The following is a 19,684-nucleotide window of genomic DNA, read 5'->3' on the forward strand; positions in this document are numbered from 1 at the left end:
TGATGTCAATCCGTGTGCACAACCTTGATTAAGTCTGACCATCCATATGCAATAGATCCAATGGCTAAAACCCTCCAATAGGTCTGTGTGCACATCTTTCTTTCACTTCTCAAAACTTTTCACTTCTAAGATTCATCCACCCTCTCAATTTCTTTCCCCCTTTCATATCCTAAGGGGCTGTTTGTTTATCTTTTAATGAGGCTCTTAATGGTTCAGACCTCTTACTGGTTCAGCACTTAATGGTTCAGACTGTTTGTTTCACGAGCAGATGTCTGAATCGTTTAGACATTAGCCTCTGAATGGTTAAGATTTATACAGAGTTTGAATGGTTAAGACCTCTAATCTGAATTGGTCAGACATTTGCCTCTGAACGATTAAGCATTATACAAGCTCTGAATGGTTCAGACCTCTTACTGGTTCCAGTGGCGGAGCTTGACCAAAAGTTCCGAGGGGGCGTAAAGTGATGGGACCCAAAATTTTTTTCCTATCGTTATGTTTCAGGTCGGGTCAACTATTGATTCGGGTCAGGTCAAATAATAGTTCCAAATACAACTAAAAATTTCATTCATTCAAAGGGCCTATTGTTACACATAAAAACTTGCGATTAAGTTTATTGTGTGGTGGGTAATCTAAGGTTAAACAAATAAGAATTAAAATATATTTACAAAACTACCCATCACTTATATATACAAAGTGGTAACAAGCTTTACTTTAATTTATATATTGTATAAATATTTAGGATATATAAAGTGGTAACACACTTTACTTTAATTTATATATTGTATAAATATTTAGGAAAAATAATTGGGGTGAGGCAATCCTATATAATTTTTAAAATTTCCGGACGAAAAATCAAAACCTATACACTTCTAACCGAAACATTGGGGTAGGCGGGTGTACCCCCGGGCACCAACTAACATTCGCCCCTGACTGGTTCAGCACTTAATGGTTCAGACCTCTTACTGGTTCAGCACTTAATCATTCAGATGTTGCTAAACAGCCCTAAGTTTCTCCTTGCTAAAATAACATGCCCTAACAACCGCTGACCGTGACCACACGCGAACAACCTGCTTGGATTTTAACTCCGGCCACCATCAAGCCCCAACCACGTCGAACAAGCCCTAACTGCCATCTCGAAATTGGTAACTCTATTTTCGTTTTATGTCGTATCGATAATTTTTCATCATACATGTCGCATTTCTTTTGTTAATGCTGTGTTTGGATTTGTTTTGGGTGCTTATCCGCTCTCTAAATCATCAAAGAATTATTTGCGTGAGAATGTGAGTTTTGTAGATGGAAGAAGATGAAGAAATAAATGGGTCTGTACAACCCACTTGAGCACAACTTTCATTTTTCTATTAGGTTTTATAAAATAATAATAATATTGGAACACCAGAGAGATTGTGAATATTATAAAATAGAAAATTTGTACTAATTTATATAAACAATTAGGATGTATATGCATATCCGTAAGTTTAGGTTATTAATTTAAATATATATTAATTTAAATATATTCTGGTAATGTGTTAGTAATAGAATTTGAGATATACCAATCAAATGATAGATGAATATGCTTAAAAATCATCACTATAATGATTAAGATATATATTAATCATAAAAGATTTAAATAAAATATAGTTATCAAGGTTGGGTTATACTATACATCGTAAATGAATTTTTTTAATAACTAAACTGTAGTAGGTTTATAAATGACCAAGTTGATTAAGTTCAAAACTAAAAACTCGAAGTAACGTTGAATCTGACCTTGAAACTTTAAGTTGTGGATTCAGGGTATTAGCAATATTGTAGGGGCATAATTTAGATCGTTATGTCTTTGTAATCTTTTCTTATATAGTCTCTCCTTCTACAGAAGTTAGTAACAAGATGGCAGATACCGAGAGTGGGAAGAGGTTTCTAAAACGAGACAAGTTGTTAGAAATGGATAATTATATGAAATTGACATGCTAATAATTAATGTTATTGGATATTTGATTAATTTAGTTTCAACTAGTTTGATTTTGTTTTTAAGACTTTGATTTAGCTTCTAAGGTTAAAAGTTCATCTCACACCGTATGCATCTTGGCTATTAAAATGTGAAAACAAGGGACAAATCGATGACAATGAAATCCGGAAGGGCCCCAAATTGTCATTTTGCTTTAGGCCTCTAAAACGCTTGAGCCATCCCCTGATTATTACAAGTGATTTTTTTACATGGCATAGGTCAATGTGGATCACATGAAGCTCCAAAAAGGGAAAGTTCAAGTGAGAGCAAGTTGAGGAATATATTGCAAGGATCAGAGTAGAGTATGTGCTTAACTATGGGGCAGGGGTGGTGATTCGATGTTTGTGGGAGATGTACCATGGGAGTAATGTTTGAAGCAACTTAACTTGTTTTGTTTGTCCACTTTCATTATGTTATTTCCAGTTTAGTGTTGTAGCATATAGAAAGGAACTAAACTCAAGTAATAAGAATAATTAATAAATTTCAGAGGTTTGATTTGTTATTCTTAATTTGTTTTTAAATATAAAAAACTGCAAAACATAGAAAAAATATTTTTTTTTTCTTTCTAAAATGTTCTGTCGCAAATGCATAGAAAGTTACAAAACAAATAACTATATATTTTTTTAATTTTATTTAATTTCGTCAGCAATGCGCACGAAATGAGTGTCAGAATTGAATTGCGTAGGAAAAGAGTGTCAGAAATGCGTCAGAAAGGGGAGTGTCGGAAATCCGTCAAAAAGGGGAGTGTTGGAAACGGGTCAGAAAATTGTGTGGGAATTGGGTAACAAAACCAAAAATAATAATTATATTGTATACTATTGTATACTATTAATAGACAAAGTTAATGAACATAAGTATATTTGTTTTAAAGATTTTTTTAGATGTGTTATTTAGTGGGTTTTTATATGTGTTATGGGGTTCTTTTATATATCTTATGTAACTTGCGTTTGCTTTTTATCGATGTAATTCACGTGTCAGTATTTTTTTTATCATATCAAGATTTTTTTTCTTTATGTGTTGATGTAACGAGTGTAGGTGGCATGACAAAACAAACCGATACCGATCAAATTCCCGCCGTATACTATTAATATTGTATACTATTAATAGACAAAGTTAATGAACAGTAAATATATTTGTTTTAAAGATTTTTTTAAATGTGTTATTTAGTGGTTTTTATATGTGTTATGTGATTCTTTTATATATCTTATGTAACTTGCGTTTGCTTTTTATCGATGTAATTCACGTGTCAGTATTTTTATCATATCAAGATTTTTTTTCTTTATGAATTGTTGTAACGAGTGTAGGTGGCGTAACAAAACAAACCGATACTGATCAAATTCCTGCCGTATACTATTAATAGACAAAGTTAATGAATAGTAAGTATATTTGTTTTAAAGGTTTTTTTTATATGTGTTATTTAGTGTTTTTTTTTATATGTATCATGTGGTTCTTTTATATATCTTGTGTAATTTGCGTTTGTTTTTTATCGATGTAATTCACGTGTCAGTATTTTTTGATCATATCAAGATATTTTTTCTCTATGGGTTGTTGTAACGAGTGTAGGTGACATAACAAAACAAACTAATACCGATCAAATTCCCGTCGTGTTGGTATATTTTTGGTCATATCATGATTTTTTTTCTCTGTTGGTTGCTATAACAAGCGTCAGTGCCGTAATTAAATAAACTGATACCCTCCCACCGTGTAACGCGCGGATTTAATAACACTGGTTATTATTAATAATAATAGTAATAATGTGTAGAAAATGCGTAGGAATTTCCGACACCAAATTTTGGTCGGAAATTCGTCGTAAGTTGCATAGGAAATGCGTAACAAACCGGTTTCCTACGAGTGGTTTTCCTACATATGCATTTTGTCATAAATTCATCAGAAATCGCGATTTGTGACGCGTTTCCTACGAAAAACTGTATAGAAAATTTTGGATTTTCTAGTAGTGTGTAGAATTTCCTCTAAAGATACTTGTACATTTCAAGAAGATGCAAAGTAGTCAAGTAGATATTGTTTGATACTAGGGGTGTTTACGGTTTAGTTGGCTTTCATAAAAAAAAGTTTGATATTATTTCGGACAATGAGAAACAAACTGTCTGGTGGGTTTTGTTTTACTCGTTTGTCGATATGAACCGTTTTTTAAATCCCTAGTTTGTACTAGAATTACTAAAATGATACAAATTTTTATGAACATACTACATATAGATAACTACAAATAAAAAAAAATTGAAAAAAACTTTAAATAATAATGTTAAACGTCTAGCTCAAGTTACCAACATAATTGAAGTGTTAAACCAGCAAACTTAAAGTCCTAAACTATATGACACTCAAACTTGTCGAACCAGCAGACTTGTTTGGGTTTGGATGGCGGAGTGGTTTCTACACATTATGAACCCTAGTTGATACTTGCAATTGTTTTGAAAGTTATAGATATATATGTTTGTTATCATCAATTTACAACAACAAATTATATATATATATATATATGTATATGTATATCATACAAGACTGTTGTTACCGTAAAGAACCGTGAACAAATCTACTTTTTTTTAAGTATTTTACCGTAAGGAGTGGTTTCTACTCATTATGAACCCTAGTTGATACTTCTTTTTCTTGAACAATGAAGTTGGATCACTAACGGACTGTTAGAGTATCATCGTGCCACCATTAATGAAACCACCAAATCATATCCATATCTCCATTAGGCTATAATGTCTACACCAATTTATGAGGAACCCAATAAATCCAGAAAAAACCCTCTTTTTGAAATCGAAATCAGAACCTAATAGTTCTTAAGCTTCATCCACATCAAGATGTTACTAGGCTATGATGCCACAAGACATCCTAGTTGATACTTACATTTCTTTTGAAAGCTATAGATGTTTTTGTTATCATCCGTTTACAACAACAAACTATTACATATCATACAAGAATGTTGTTACCAAAAAAAGAATCATGAACAAATCTTTTTTTTTTTTTTGTTTTTTTTTTGTTTTTAAGTTTTTGACTTTACGGTGTCATTTACTAAATCAACAAATAGTGATTGATGCATATTTCTTACAAATTTGTCACTTACATCAAAATTTAACTCAACTAACCGTCGAGTTCAAAACAATTATCAACCCTAATAACGTTTGAAAACATGTATTTTCAAATTTTTAACGATATATTTCGATTAATATAAATTAAGTTTTCCTATCTCTGAATTTCACGGGTTATAGCCTACTATATCACCTTAAAGAACCGTCAATTTTCTTAAAGAAATATATATGATAAAACCGTTATCAAATTAAAACATAAAATTCTATTCTACGTAACTTACTGATTCAAATTCTTATGTATTAGATACAATTGTTGTAACTTAGTTTTTGTATACTTTTACCAAAAAATCAAATAAGTTTTCAAATGTTACTGAAATATCAAGGAAAATTATAATGGATCATAGATGAACCTGATGTGTATCAAATTAATGGTAAGAAACATCTTGGTCTTTGTATATATTATTATATATTATTAACATATTATATTATTTATTGGTCTTTATATATATTATATATTATATTATTAGCGTATTATATTATTTATTATTAGCATATTTTATACTCTCCCAGTCTCTCTCTGTCTATATATTATGTTGGCTGAGTTTATGAGCACCAAGAGAAATCTAGGTGGGGATTGTCTTTAGGCATTGTTTATCTTCCGTTATGACAAATTACAAGCAATTCTTGTTATTTTTCCTAATTGTTAATGTTGTTGCAACAAGAATACAAAATATTACGAGTGGCGCATCTAGTATTGGTGTTATTCTGGATATGACATCTCGAGCGGGCAAAGAAGCTAGAGTTGCCATGGAAATTGCCATAGATGATTTCAATACAAAAATAGAGAAAAATCTGTCACTTTACACAAGAAACTCGCATGGAAACATAGTTCAAGCAATCCGTCATGGTAAATTATCTTATTCCTTTACTTATGATTAACTTGCTGACAAAATGTTAATATGACATCTTAATTGAATTCTTCAAATAACGTATCGAAATTGGCTGGATATGATCGCTTGAGCTTGAATTTGATGTCTCACTTTGTATATGCTGTACAAGGCGGTCCTGGAATTCATTACCGTGTATGGCTACAAAAATTGGCCCCTAAAATATATACTAAAAAAATTAATAGTAAAACAATAATTTTGATATCAGTAAACAAAACAAAACTTTTGTAACTAGCAAAATAATTAATTAGGTTTTTGATTTAAAACATTTTTTGGTAGCTTGGTTAATGAGTTTAGTTAGCTAATTAGGTTTAATTATTTAATTTTTAATGGATCTAAACTAAATAAACGAATTAAAGGGTTTAACAAGTTTATTGGGTGGTAGTTGGGTTAACGAGTTTAGTTTTTTTGAAAAGAGGCGATTTTATAAATAATAAAGAAGGCAACCAAACCATAGCAAGATGCTAAGGCATAGTTACCAGTACATCAACAAAAATAAAGACAATAACAACAGAAAGCTTAATACATGAACATCATTTGAAACTTTTAAACTCGCCCCATTCTTTCCAATCTAGATCCTTTTTTCCGGCTCGTGCTTTAACCCAAAGAAACGAAAGTGCCTTAATGTCACCAACTGCCCTTGAAACATGTGTCGTTTTTCCGTTGAAGATCACATTATTTCTAATTCTCCATAGTGTCCAACATGTCGCCGCGATGATTAGATAGACCATCTTCTTTTTATCTTGTGATGAACTTTGTGCTTCAATATATTCAAACAAACCCACGACGCTTAGTATCTTGGAAGGGGGATTTTTACCCATGACGATATTGCTGACCAAACCAGTTGACTGTATTGACATGAGATCAACAAGTGGTCCAACGATTCATTTCTTGAGTTACATAACACACATAGAACCGAAGGGATATGAATGTTCCTAGTAACCAAGGCATCTCTAGTCGGGACTCGATCCAGAACTACTCTCCAAAGAAAGCAGTTTGTTTTCTTCGGTAACCAGTAAAGCCATCTAAGAACCTGTGTTTTCTGGAAGCATGCTAATCGCATCTAATTCTGAACAAAGATTGCCCACCCTGAATTCTTCTCTGTCTTGATCTTGTTTCCATAGCCATCGATCAGATTTCATGTTTATTTGAACCGTTTGCAGCCTATTAACACAGTCCTCCCACATATTAGCTATCTCCGAAAGAGAAATCGGGGACTCGCCACCCCACGTCCAGTTAATAGACCCATCCGACATTGTATATCGATGCTGAACCAAGCATCTCTTATCTGATTGCAGCGCGAAGAGAGGAGGAAATTGTTCTTTTAATAAAAAATCACCTGCCCATTTATCCAACCAGAAAAAGGTTTTGTTTCCGCAACCCAATTGTACCTCCAACCTGCTCTCTACATCAGACAAGTTCAGATTTGCACCCTTACCTAACTGTACTATGTTCTTCCAAACCCCGCTTATCGAATTCATCACTGGAATAGACGGGTAATTTCGGTTTCTACCGTGAATTGCCATTATAACCCTCGCCCATAGGTGTGTAAATTCATTTCTAAATTTTACTATCCACTTCACCATCATAGCTTTGTTCATTGAAGCCAAGCTGCCAATGCCCAACCCACCCTGTTTTTTAGGTGCCACGACTTTGAACCATGGTACCCAACACATCTTATTCTTTTCCAAACAACCTCCCCATAAAAATTGACGCCTTACTTTCTCTAAATATTTAATGACATGAACCGGAGCACTAAATAAAGAGAAATAGTAAGTTGAGATTACCTAGAACCGCTTTCACAAGTGTTATTCTACCTCCAAATGATAGCGTCCGTGCCTTCCATATAGTGAGAGTTTGTTTTCAAAACGATCGATGACAGGTTTCCAATTTTTTACCAATCCCATGTTAGAACCAACCGGCGATCCTAGATAGGATAATGGTAACAAGCCTTTTTCACATCCGACTATTGTGGCCATCTCCGAGACTTGTCCGTTTCCCACACCCACACCAAACACTCTACTCTTTGAAAAATTGACTTTTAGGCCCGAAGATAAGTGGAAACATCTAAGAAGTCTTGCAAGATTATGGAAATTCTCTTCAGACCATTCACCTACAAAGAGAACGTCGTCTGCATATAGAAGATGTGAGACTGTTGGACGCGAAACCGGTGTTGTAATACCTTTGAATATGTTACAATTGACCGCACTTTCCGTTGCTATGTGCAATGCTTCCATCGCCAATATAAATAAGAGAGGAGATAATGGATCACCTTGTCTCACCCCCCTTTGAATTTCAAATTCCGCAGTTGGTGACCCGTTGACCAGGATCGAACTTCTAGCTGTTTTAAGTATACCCATAACCCATTTTCTCCAAAGACCCGGAAATCCCATCTGAGCTAGAACCGATTCCATGAATTCCCAACTAATCGAGTCAAACGCTTTCTCAAAGTCCACCTTGAATAACATCATCTTTCTTTTGCAACTTTTTGCCCAAGATATGAGTTCGTTGATAATTAGTGGGCCTTCAAGGATACTTCGACCTTCTATATAAGCCTATAAGCCGTTTGCACATCACTGACCAAAAAATTCATCACTTTCTTAAGCCTGCTAGCAAGGATCTTGGTCACAACTTTCGAGATGCAACCAATCAGGTTGATTGGTCTAAAGTTGTTGATCGACGTGAACGTAGAAATAATCGAGAGCAAGACTAAAGTCCTTTTCAAATAAATCCCAAAATCCTTTAAAAATCTGAATGTAAAACGGTCAGGTTGATTGGTTTAGTTAGTTTCATTAACCCAACAACCACCCAATATGCTTGTTAAACCCATTAATTTGTTTATTTAGTTCAAATCCATTAAAAAATTAAATAATTAAACCTAATTAGCTCTCCCATAGGCTGGCCATAACCTTGTATTAATATCGTATGTATTCTAGTATATGTAGGTATATTATTATGTTGTACAATGTACAATATAACCTTGTAAGTAAACCAAATCTATATCTATATATACTAGAAGGTAACTTGCGCGTTGCGGTGGGATCGTGAATTTTATTAAGGGGTATGTGCCCTCGGTAAAAAAAAAAACTTCAAGAAACAAAGACACATCCAAACACCATCTACTCAATCACATTTTATTACATTTTATTATACAACTTTTTATATTTTAAAATATAATATAATCACTTTCAAACACAAATATCAAGCCTATTAGAGTAAGCAAATACAACTTTCGGTTGCCATCACGATTTAATACACCAAATGTACCAACACGAAATGCAATATATTCAAAATACCTCACATCCATCTTCCAATATGTTGTTCACTTCAAACCACAATTTTAACAGTTACTTGGTAAATCTCAAATAGCCTTAATCATTTACCAAACCATGAACTCTAAAACCATAACCCCCAACAAACAAACATCCATAAAATCAAACCTTATTCAACAATCTGCTACATATCGGAAGAACTTGCATAAAAAGCTTGAGCTTTTGGAATAAATAAATAATCAATTTTAAATTATAACAATATGAATTAAAGTAGTTTATATAAATTATGAGGTACTAAATTAACAAATGATTTAGGATATATTATAAATTGCAATTATAATATATTCATCCGAATTTTTGATGTATATCTGGCTTGGTCACCGGCTCGATTATCTGTGACGATAGTGGCTGAGTTTCCCAATGCCAGTGAACTCATGGAGAAATGAAAAATAATGAGCGAAAGGTTTAATGAATTTAACATTTGAATTTAGTGATTTGAATGAGTTAATTGAATATAATTATTTGTCTGATGATGAAAATTAATCAAGCAAATATCATTGTCATTTTCTAACGCTAACTCATGATAAGCAATGAAAACAATTTTAAATGGCATATTGAAATGGTTTGTCGGTTCTGTTCTACTCAAAATGTTTCAGTAAAGAAGGAGGAGGAAAACATTTTTTTAATTTCTTTTTTAATTTTCGCCACTATATATTTGTCATGTAGCCATTTAGCGCTTCTATTTTATTTAGAATTCAAGATATCTATATAATCTTAAAATGAAAGGTCGGTGGCTACAGTGCCACCGACACACATTACCCTTTGTCTAAAATTACAAAACTAGCCTTCATTCTTCTAGAAAGACCATGCATCTTCAAATCAACACAGTTGCGTTGGAGCTGTAAGGTTTGGTGTTGTATCTGTCAGTTTACACTCTCTCTTCTCTCCTACAATCATCTGAGCACCCAAGACCACCACTAACGTCATCACCTTCTGTGTGTATCTTTGTTGTGATCACCACCTTAACCACATGCCGGAAACCGGCTCACCGGAAATGCGCACTGACTGAGTTTAACCTTGACTATTGCCGATCTACACGAATCTATAACATGCATGATGAAGGATTGCTTGGATGTGTCTCGCCGTAAATTTGATCTGAGCTTCAAAACTTCACCCAAGTCCTATGACACAACACCGCGTTGTGGTGGCATTGTCTTCAATCGGCGATAAAGGAAAAAAACTGTGCAACCCACTTCATTGTTGTTAACAGTCCCAAATACGAGTATACGACGGGAATGTCGTTAAACGCCGGCAAAGAAAAAAACTGTAGCTGGAAGATCGGAAAGAGGTCGGAAGCTTACCGTTAAACCCTAGCCAACACAAGACAGGTCGAGAAAACCACATGCAACACTAGATCGGGACTGCGTTGACCTTAAAACATCAGAAATAGTGTACGCAGTCGTCGATTTAACCGAGATGCCGCTCTCATCCACCGTTTAGCCAATGTTTTGGGTCGCCGGAGGTCACTATGTAAACACGGGACCCATCGCTATCATCATCGTCATCGTCCGCATTGAGCACTGAACCACCGTGGAGGTCCTGGCTAGGTATTTTGCTTTTTATGGATAATTGGATTTGGGAATGATAAACAATGATGAGAGACAATGAGGGACTGTGATACTGATAAAGTGGGTGTGAAGATGGAGTGTTTTAAGTCTTTTTCCATCATATTGTTAATTGTTGATCATTAATTAATATAAATGTAAATATAAATAGTGGAAGAAAGCCAAGATAAAGTCTAATAAAAAAGCTAGAAAAAACTAAGTGGAAGAAAGTCAAGATAAAGTCTAATAAAAAAGCTAGAAAAAACTAATACATTTAATAAATTTCCAAATAAAAAAATTCAATTTGTTTTTGTTGATATGTAATTGATTTTATTAAATTCACTGGTTACTATTTTGAGTATTTTCTAAAAAGCCATGACAAACCTGTTGGACTGCATATGAAATATCTGGCTGGGTGATGGTAAGATATTGCAAGGCGCCAATCAAGCTTCGATATAAAGAGCTATCAAAAAACGAGAAGCCATTATTGGCACTTAGTTTAGATCTAACTTCGACTGGAGTGCTAATGGGTTTACAATTGGACGTATGTGCTTGAGCTTGTATATCTGATGCATAGTTTGGGTGAGACATAAATAATCCATTCTTTTGTCTTTGTACCGCAATACCAAGAAAATGGTGTAATGCTCCAAGGTCGATCCACATATAAAAGTAAGTATGCCATTTGATCACCTTTATGATAGACAAATAAGGAGGTATCACATACACTGCTCTTAAATCCACATTTTGAGATATACCCTGCAAAACGTTGATACCAAGCTCGTGTAGCTTGTTTCAAACCATTCAAAGACAATTTCAGCTTGCACACATGTTTGGGAAGAGAAGACGAAGTGAAACCTGGTGGTTGAAATGTACAAGCGGTTTCCTTTAAATAACCACGGAGGGAAGCATTTTTCACGTCCAATTGGTGACGTACCCAGGCTCGAACCGTGTGAATGGTAGTTGATTTACTACCTGGCTAAACGTTTCATCACAATAATGACAAGTTGTATTGTGTCGTTCAAGTGTCCCATCAACATGAAATTTATGTTTAAATAACCACATGCAACGAATCACAGGTGTATCAACAGGCCTAGGAACCAGTTCCCATGTATTATTTGCCAATAAAAATTCATATTCATTGGTCATGGAAATTTTCCAGTTAGGGCGGTGAGATATGATTTTGGGTAATGGTGAGATGGTGAGAGAGGTTTCACAATTGAGAGACATTTGATGGCGTGGTTTGTAGATAGCCAATTGAGATCGGGTTTTCACATGGTGTGTGGAGTTCGACGTGTGAGGTGGAGGTGGTTTGTTGTTGGTTGGTAGAGGTTTGCTATGATGGGGCGGTTATAGGAGGTGGCCCAAGGAAGGATTGAGAAGCATTAATGGGCTAATGTGTAGGTGGGTCGTGGATATCGAGTGAAGATGGGCCGACTGTAGCATTGGAGGGTGGGCCATAGGTGTAAGGGTGGGTGAAGCAGGGTCGTTAGGCTGTATATGTGGTGATGGGATTGTGACAGTTGGTGTTGGGCGGCTTGAGTGAAGATGAGATGAGATGGGGAGGTTGAAAAGGATTGGCAAATGAGAATTGTGTTTCGTCAAAAGTGACGTGTCGCGAGAAGATTGTTTTTTCAGTAGCAATCTCAAGGCATCGATACTCGCAATAGTTGGCTGGATACCTGAGGAAAATACACGATGTGGATCGGGTGCGAGTTTGTGTGGACGGGTGGTGGTAAGTTCTGGGTAACAAATGCATTCGAACATGTGGAGGAGGTCATAAGCAGTTATCAAAGGTAAAGTAGAGATGTAGGAGTTTGATATTGATGTAGTTTTCATGGGTAGAATATTATGTAGGTAGGATGCTTGTGAAGTGTTTCGACCCAAAAAGTGTAGTGTAGCTTGGCATGAGTGAGAAGAGTGAACATGATGTCGTTTAGGCGACAAATCATGCGCTTAGATTTCCCATATTGTTCGGAAGTGTGGGGGCAAGAAAACCGAAGTTTAATGCCATTTTGTGTTGCAAAGTTCTTAAAATTGGTGTTATCAAATTCATCCTACATATCACATTGAAAGGATTTGATGGGTAAGTGTAATTGTGTTTTGACAAACCGGTGAAAATGAGTAAACTTGGTAAAGGTTTCAGATTTAAACTTTAGAGGATAAACCCATTTGTATTGTGTAAAATCATTCAATAAACCATATAAGATTTATAAGCCGCATGACTTATAATAGGGGATGTCCACAAATCACAATGTAAAATAGCAAATGATAATCTTTTGTGTTTAGAGAGTTGACAAGATTGACAAACAAATGACAACCTTGATTTATTATAGGAAATAAAATGCTTTAAACTAAGAAACTCCATGACGGGTTGGTCCGGGTGTCCAAGTCAGTTGTGCTAAACTGGAGATTCGTGAGTGGAAGCAAAACAAGTAGTGGCGGAAGCGTTGGCCGTTGGGGGTAAGCGGGTAGAGATCACTTGTACTGTTGTGACGACTTGGTATTGTGCCATCCTTGAAATCCTTCACAGAGAATCCATAAGGGTCAAATTTAATGGAAGTATTGTTATCAATATCAAACCGACGCACAAAGATAAGGTTTATAATGATATCTGGATTAAACAAAACAAATTTGAGGTGCAAAGGTCTTGATGGTTTGGGTATAAAGGAAGAGCCCGAACCCATAACTAGAATTTTATTACTGTTACCACAAATATTGTCGCTGTAGGTGAATAATTAGAGAAAGTGGTTAGTTTATTTTTATCATAAGTAATATGCGAAGTTGCACCTATGTCAAAATGCCACTTTCCGTTACCAGTCGTATCCATGGAAAAGATTTGTACCGCATTTGCAATATTTGTTGGGTCCATTGGGTTTTTTTTTTTTTTTTTTTTTTTTTTTTTTTTTTTTTTTTGCAGCAAAGTGGGTCTGGGCTGCAATATTATTGGTCAAAGCATAGTTGTAGGTGTTATGATTGGGCCACGATCTGGGCCTTGAATCCCAAGGCTGAGCCCAAGCTTGGGTTGGAAATGGGCACGGAGGGGGTGTCTAGTATGGGGCAAAAGGTTGTTGTGTGACCCAAAGGAACAAAAGGTGTCTGAGGTGAATAGGGCTTGTGTTAAAGACGACCCTTGACGACTATTTGAGCGGTGATTTCGATTGGAGTCATAGTGGGAATTAAACCGGTAGGGGGTCGCATTGGGGATGGTTGTGGGTACCACAGTTGTAATTAGGCTGGTGATGAGGGTTGGGTGGAAAGGTGATGGCGGCGACAACTAGAGGCGATGGTGGGAGGTTTTCATGAGCCACAATCCGACGCGCCTCGGCCTGGAGTTGGTCAATAGCAGTCTCCTATTAGGGAAGACACTAGGTGAGGCTGGAGGTGGGAGTGTCGTTTTCACGCGATAGGCCGCAAACTGAGTAGAGAATTCTTTGGGTGTTGGTGGGTTATCCACAACAGCAAGTTGGTCCATGAGGTCACAGATTCTTTGACAGTAGGAGTCAAGATCTGGCATGGCGGAGAGGGTGAGGTTTGTGAGTCCGTGTTGGAGGGCTGAGGCTCGAGAGCCTTTATTGTTCAAGAACAAGTTTTCAAACCGCTTCCATGCTTCAAAGGCAGTGGATTTATCTTCCAAAACATGGACGAGAAGATCGCTGGAGAGCGTCCCATATATCCATTGCAACACGACTGCATCGATTTTCTTCCAAGAAGAGTAATCGACAGCTTCTTTGTCAGGGGTTGGCGTGCCGTCGATGTGGTCCCACATCGTACCCAGTAGCATGAAGCATAAACAACTTTACCCATGACGGGTAAGACAACTTGGTATCGTCTAGGACACGAACTTGATTTTGTATGTTTGTGACCGTATAAATGAGATGCAAGGTTTGGGTGTCAGTGTTGCGGGGGTGGGGGGGGGGGATTGTCACCCATTACTGGAACACAGGGGATGGTAGATGGTTGTGATCGGATTGAATGAAGGATGGGAGAGGCGAGATCAAAATCTGGCCGGAATTAGGGTGATATCATGTAAGAACGTGATATTCTTTTGATTGATCTATAAAAGGAGATTACAAATTATATGCACAATATATGCCAATAATATTTCATGATATTATCGGCTAACATTCTCCACGGCCCATGATATACATCACGCTATTCCTCTTCACTGTCGTGAAACACCCACATGCGGTGGTGTTTCACATTCATCACACCCATCACAGGGGTTTTTCATGGGGACGCCCGACCCCTAAGGAACAACAAATTGATTTTATCTCAATTGCAAATTGTTTTGAAATGACTAGTAGTGTCATTAGTCATATTACCAATTTGAATAATTATCCTGTAACGAGTAATAGATTGAATTATTAAAATTAAACTTGCAAATAACTGAATAAAGTATGATGTTTCTAGTATCAATTACCACATAATGAATTCCAAAGGAATAGGAAACTATTTTTAATTTCTAGATCCGAATCTAACATCATTTCATTACTAATTCAAATCAAACCATTTCCATTATAGTGTTATTACAAATCTGAAGTTATTTATAATTTTTCTTAACATAATTAGAAGTCAAACCGTGAATATATATATATATATATATATATATATATATATATATATATATATATATATATATATATATATATATCTGGAGTTGAAGGGATAACAGTTCCTAGTAGTTCTTGCAGGAGATCAAATAACTGATACGTATCTTCAATGGTAGAAACAAAGTACTTCTATCAATAAAAAAAACATGGATATGTATTCATATCAAAATGAAGATGAGAAATGCCCAAAAAACCTAGACATCGATCTGCGATTAGTTGGAAAAGACTCAGGAATTATAATCTCAACCAAAAAGAAACTAGTGCTTTCTTTAGTTTGATGGGTAATCTTACTAGCAAAAACCAGAAACTTAAACTGATCATGAGTGGGGCCGGGGTCATTGATTAGTTCAACATTTAAAATTTAAATGGTCAGTGAGTTAATTAATAAAACCAGTAATTTAAAATTTGGTGGAGATATATCTACTGTGTATTGTGGTTTACCTGTGTTTCCATTCCTTCATCATTCCTATGGTCACACCGATAATTTCTTGACACGGTTTTGAAATGCAGCCTCAGATCTTATTGATACACATAAAGTGGAGGCAATTTTGGGACTACAGACCTTGGAAGAGGTTCTTTCAGTTGGAGAGATTGTTAGTAAAGCTCAAATTCCAGCATTATCTCTTCTTGATTCGGTTCCTCGATGGGCACTAGATCGTTTTTCCTTTCTTGTTCAAGCCTCACCTTCTCAGTTTGCTCAAATGAAAGCTTTCATTGCAATTTTGGAATATTGTGGATGGAATAGCTTTACTTTCATATACGAGGACATCAATTCAGCGTCCACTCTAATCACGCCTCATCTCATGGAAGCCATCAAAGAATCCGGTGTACATATGAGCAGTATTGTAAGGCTATCATCTTTATCTTCTTTTTCTTCTTCTTCATTGCTGGGTGAACTTGGAAGGATTAATACAAAGCCATGTAGAGTATTTTTGCTTCATGCATCTTTGGAAATGGGCATCCACATTTTTCAAAATGCAAAAAGCTTAGGGATGATGGAAAGGGGCTATGTGTGGATAACAACAAATCTAATTACTGATCTTCTCCATACTGTGAATTCCTCTGTATTTTCTACAATGGAAGGCGTGGTTGGGCTAGGGAGTTCCTTCCCAGAACAGGACTCACAATTTCATGATTTTAGCGCAAAGTTTCAAAAAAAGTTCAAGACTGAACAACCTGAAGAAGAAACCAACATTCCTGGGATTTTTGCGGTCGAGGCTTATGATGCTACATGGACTTTGGCCTTAGCTTTGAGCCGAAAGAACATGAGTGGGCAAACGTTACTGGATGAACTTTCATCAATATCTTTAACTGGCATCACCGGTGAAGTTCAGTTAATTAACCGACAATCCATTGAATCACATATATTCCAACTTGTCAATGTTATAGGAAAATACTATAGACAACTTGGGTTTTGGTCAGAAGGTCACGGTTTTTCTGAGGTTATTAACGATAGAGTTATTTATAGCACCTCTTTGCAAAATCTTGGTCACATTTTTTGGCCCGGTAAACCATTGCATACTCCAAGAGGATGGTCTATTCCTACAAATGTCAAACCATTGCGAGTTGGTGTGCCAACGATGGCTGTATTTAAAGAGTTTGTGGATGTGAAATATGATCATGATGATCATAGTTTTACTATCACTGGTTATTCAATTGAGCTTTTCGAAGAAACAGTCAAAAGGTTGCCATATTATTTGCCATATGAATTTTACCCCTTCACTGGTTCATATGATTCCCTAGTGAAGCAAGTTTATCTCAAGGTGAAGATTACTCACTCATATATATATATGAACCTAACCCTATATATACATATATTTACACATTTTCTTATAACTTGTAAGTATGCTATTAAGTCTCGTTTTAAGTAACATATTTCATACATGAACTTTGTATAAATTGGACAGAACTTTGATGCAGTAATTGGTGACGTCTCAGTGGTGTCAAGCCGATATCAGTATGCTGAGTTCACACATCCTTTCACAGAAACAGGGTTGATGATGGTAGTACCCATCACACCATACCATCAACAATGGTTATTTGTGAAGCCTTTCACATTTGGCATGTGGATTATAACAATTCTTTTCAATATTTATAATGCCTTGGTGATATATTTGATTGAAAGGAAACACAGTCCTGAACTTCAAGGATCCGTTATGAATCAAACCGGAATTCTTCTATCTTTAGCCTTTACAAGAACATTCTCTAAAAACTGTAAGTTCTCAATACTCAATACAATGCTTCTGAAATGATTTCTAACCCATTATGATCTATCACCTCAGCTGATGAAGTTCATAGCAATTTGACAAGAATGACTACAGTGGCATGGATCTTTGCTGCAATAATAATTGGTCAGTGTTATACAGCCAGCCTCACCAGTATGCTCACTATTAGAAGGTTGAAACCTCAAGTTACTGATTATGAGGCGTTGAAGAATTCAAATGCTGTTGTGGGGTACAGTAAAGGGTCACATGTGGCCAGGTATTTGGAAGATGTCTTGGGTTTCAAGAGTGAAAATCTAAGAAACTTTACTTCTCCAGAAGAATATGCTTATGCCCTTAAAAACAGACACATAGCAGCAGTTTTTCTTGAGACTCCTTTAACTAAACTATTTCTTGCCAAGTACTGCAAGAGCTTCACCACAGCCGGGACTACATTCAGGGATGGGGGATTTGGATTTGTAAGACTTTTGCCATTTGATTTTTTGATTTTTCTGCATTGTTATCTAAAATAGTAACACATTTATGTATCAAGATTTATGGTTTGTCCCAAAGGGGAACATAAAAGGAGTAAAAATAATTGAAATGGGCGGAAACGATCAAATAGTTGAAAGTTGCGAAAAGTCTAATTCTAATGCATAATATAATTTATGTCATCTTCTTTGATGTACCAAATGTTTATAAACGATTTAAAAATTTTGGACGTAACTCTTTTGGGTCAACCCAACTTGTTTTTGACCCGTATAGTAGAATTACATGTTTAAACTTGACCTCATTTGACATGATACCCAACCTGTTGGTCAACGGATGCTCATAGTTTTTTTTTTATTATTTTGATTTATTTACCTGGGATATATAGATGTAGATTTACTACGGATAACAGCGGTGGGTGATAATACGTTTTCTAGTTGTGTCATGGATGCTTGTCACAATACATGAATTAATTAGTTCGAGCTTGGCTTATATAAGGTCTTGTTTAGCTCCGGGTTACCTTGGCCAAAGTCACAACCCGACCTACCAATTTTACAACCTCTAGTCATACATGTCAAGTTAATTGTCCCTCTAACTGCAGGTACTTCCGAAAGGTTCTCCAATGGTTCCTGATTTTACAAAGGCGCTACTAAATGTGTCTGAAAGTGGCACTCTCCGAGATTTAGAGAAAAGAATGCTTGGTTCAGAGGAATGTGTAGATCAGGACACAATCCATGATGAATACGGAAGTTTGGGTCTTAGTACCTTCTGGTCACTTTTCCTTTTGACAGGTGGCACATCGACTGTTGCTCTTGCAACTTATGTGATTATTAGCTTGAGACAATACTACCAGAGGGAAGACATAAGTCCTATCACCATTATTTCAGACATTAGATACATTATGTATAGAAGGAAACGATTATCAAGGAAAGTCAGCGATTTAGAATCTCCAAACACACTAGAAATGACTTGAGTATTGTCATTATAACACAGTTTCTATGGATTAATCTGGTATCATTATAAAAACTAGACTAGTAGCTTCAGAATTAAATAACACACTATGATCATCAAAGATTCCCACTGATCACAGATATCATAGTATATTATCAACATCAACAAGAAAAATTCACATGATGTTCAAGGGACAACAAAGTTCCAATCAAAGTAAATTATCTGATGGAGGCCATAGAAATCTTCGTAGAGCTTTCCAAAATATCTTATTAATTATCTCCTTTGTGCCTTGTATTGTGTCAAAATTTGATAACACGGTGCTTAGATTCCTATTGAAAAGCAAAGAATGATAAGAGACCGATAACTTAAATGACTAAGTGTTGGGGAATGGCGCCCATGCCACTCACCATTTCCATTGTTAACCCACCCCCTTGTTAATGGGGGCACCATTCAGACCCTTTCCATTGCCATCGCCATTCCAATGGCACCGTTAAAGAGGAAGATGTGGGGATGATGGTGGGTCCACCCCAATCTACGTGTCAATAGCGTGACGGTGGT

General features: G+C 35.9%; 3 protein-coding genes and 1 long non-coding RNA gene across 4 annotated transcripts; 2 read left to right on the forward strand and 2 right to left on the reverse strand.

Annotated features, from left to right (window-relative positions):
- The first annotated feature begins 1,059 nt into the window (after positions 1 to 1,059).
- Positions 1,060 to 2,504, forward strand: LOC110896770. The gene is made up of 2 exons (XR_002568151.2): positions 1,060 to 1,142; positions 2,221 to 2,504. It is a non-coding gene; the product is annotated as an uncharacterized LOC110896770 (long non-coding RNA).
- A 4,520-nt stretch (positions 2,505 to 7,024) lies between these two features.
- Positions 7,025 to 8,470, reverse strand: LOC110892992. The gene is made up of 2 exons (XM_022140117.1): positions 7,898 to 8,470; positions 7,025 to 7,786 (listed from the first exon to the last, which is right to left on the reverse strand). Exons 1-2 carry the CDS (start codon positions 8,468 to 8,470, stop codon positions 7,025 to 7,027), a joined length of 1,335 nt encoding a protein of 444 aa, XP_021995809.1.
- A 5,679-nt stretch (positions 8,471 to 14,149) lies between these two features.
- LOC110892991 lies at positions 14,150 to 14,641 on the reverse strand. The gene has a single exon (XM_022140116.1). The coding sequence runs from the start codon at positions 14,639 to 14,641 to the stop codon at positions 14,150 to 14,152; it is 492 nt and encodes a 163-aa protein (XP_021995808.1).
- A 36-nt stretch (positions 14,642 to 14,677) lies between these two features.
- Positions 14,678 to 19,148, forward strand: LOC110892989 (glutamate receptor 2.7). The gene is made up of 5 exons (XM_022140115.1): positions 14,678 to 14,684; positions 15,996 to 17,248; positions 17,393 to 17,699; positions 17,768 to 18,165; positions 18,777 to 19,148. Exons 1-5 carry the CDS (start codon positions 14,678 to 14,680, stop codon positions 19,146 to 19,148), a joined length of 2,337 nt encoding a protein of 778 aa, XP_021995807.1.
- The last annotated feature ends 536 nt before the right edge of the window (positions 19,149 to 19,684 follow it).

The sequence above is a fragment of the Helianthus annuus genome, chromosome 12 (genome assembly GCF_002127325.2).
Source record: "Helianthus annuus cultivar XRQ/B chromosome 12, HanXRQr2.0-SUNRISE, whole genome shotgun sequence".
NCBI lineage: Eukaryota > Viridiplantae > Streptophyta > Magnoliopsida > Asterales > Asteraceae > Helianthus > Helianthus annuus.

Bases quoted from the DNA above. Each gene is read 5' to 3' on its own strand.
- LOC110892989 (XM_022140115.1), top strand. The intron at 17,700-17,767 runs GTAAGTTCTCAA...CTATCACCTCAG, and splicing joins AAGAACATTCTCTAAAAACT to CTGATGAAGTTCATAGCAAT. The intron at 18,166-18,776 runs GTAAGACTTTTG...CTCTAACTGCAG, and splicing joins GGGATGGGGGATTTGGATTT to GTACTTCCGAAAGGTTCTCC.
- LOC110892991 (XM_022140116.1), bottom strand. From the start codon at position 14,641: ATGTGGGACCACATCGACGGCACGCCAACCCCTGACAAAGAAGCTGTC.
- LOC110892992 (XM_022140117.1), bottom strand. From the start codon at position 8,470: ATGATGTTATTCAAGGTGGACTTTGAGAAAGCGTTTGACTCGATTAGT. The intron at 7,787-7,897 runs GTAAAAAATTGG...AAGCGGTTCTAG, and splicing joins TTGGTTCTAACATGGGATTG to GTAATCTCAACTTACTATTT.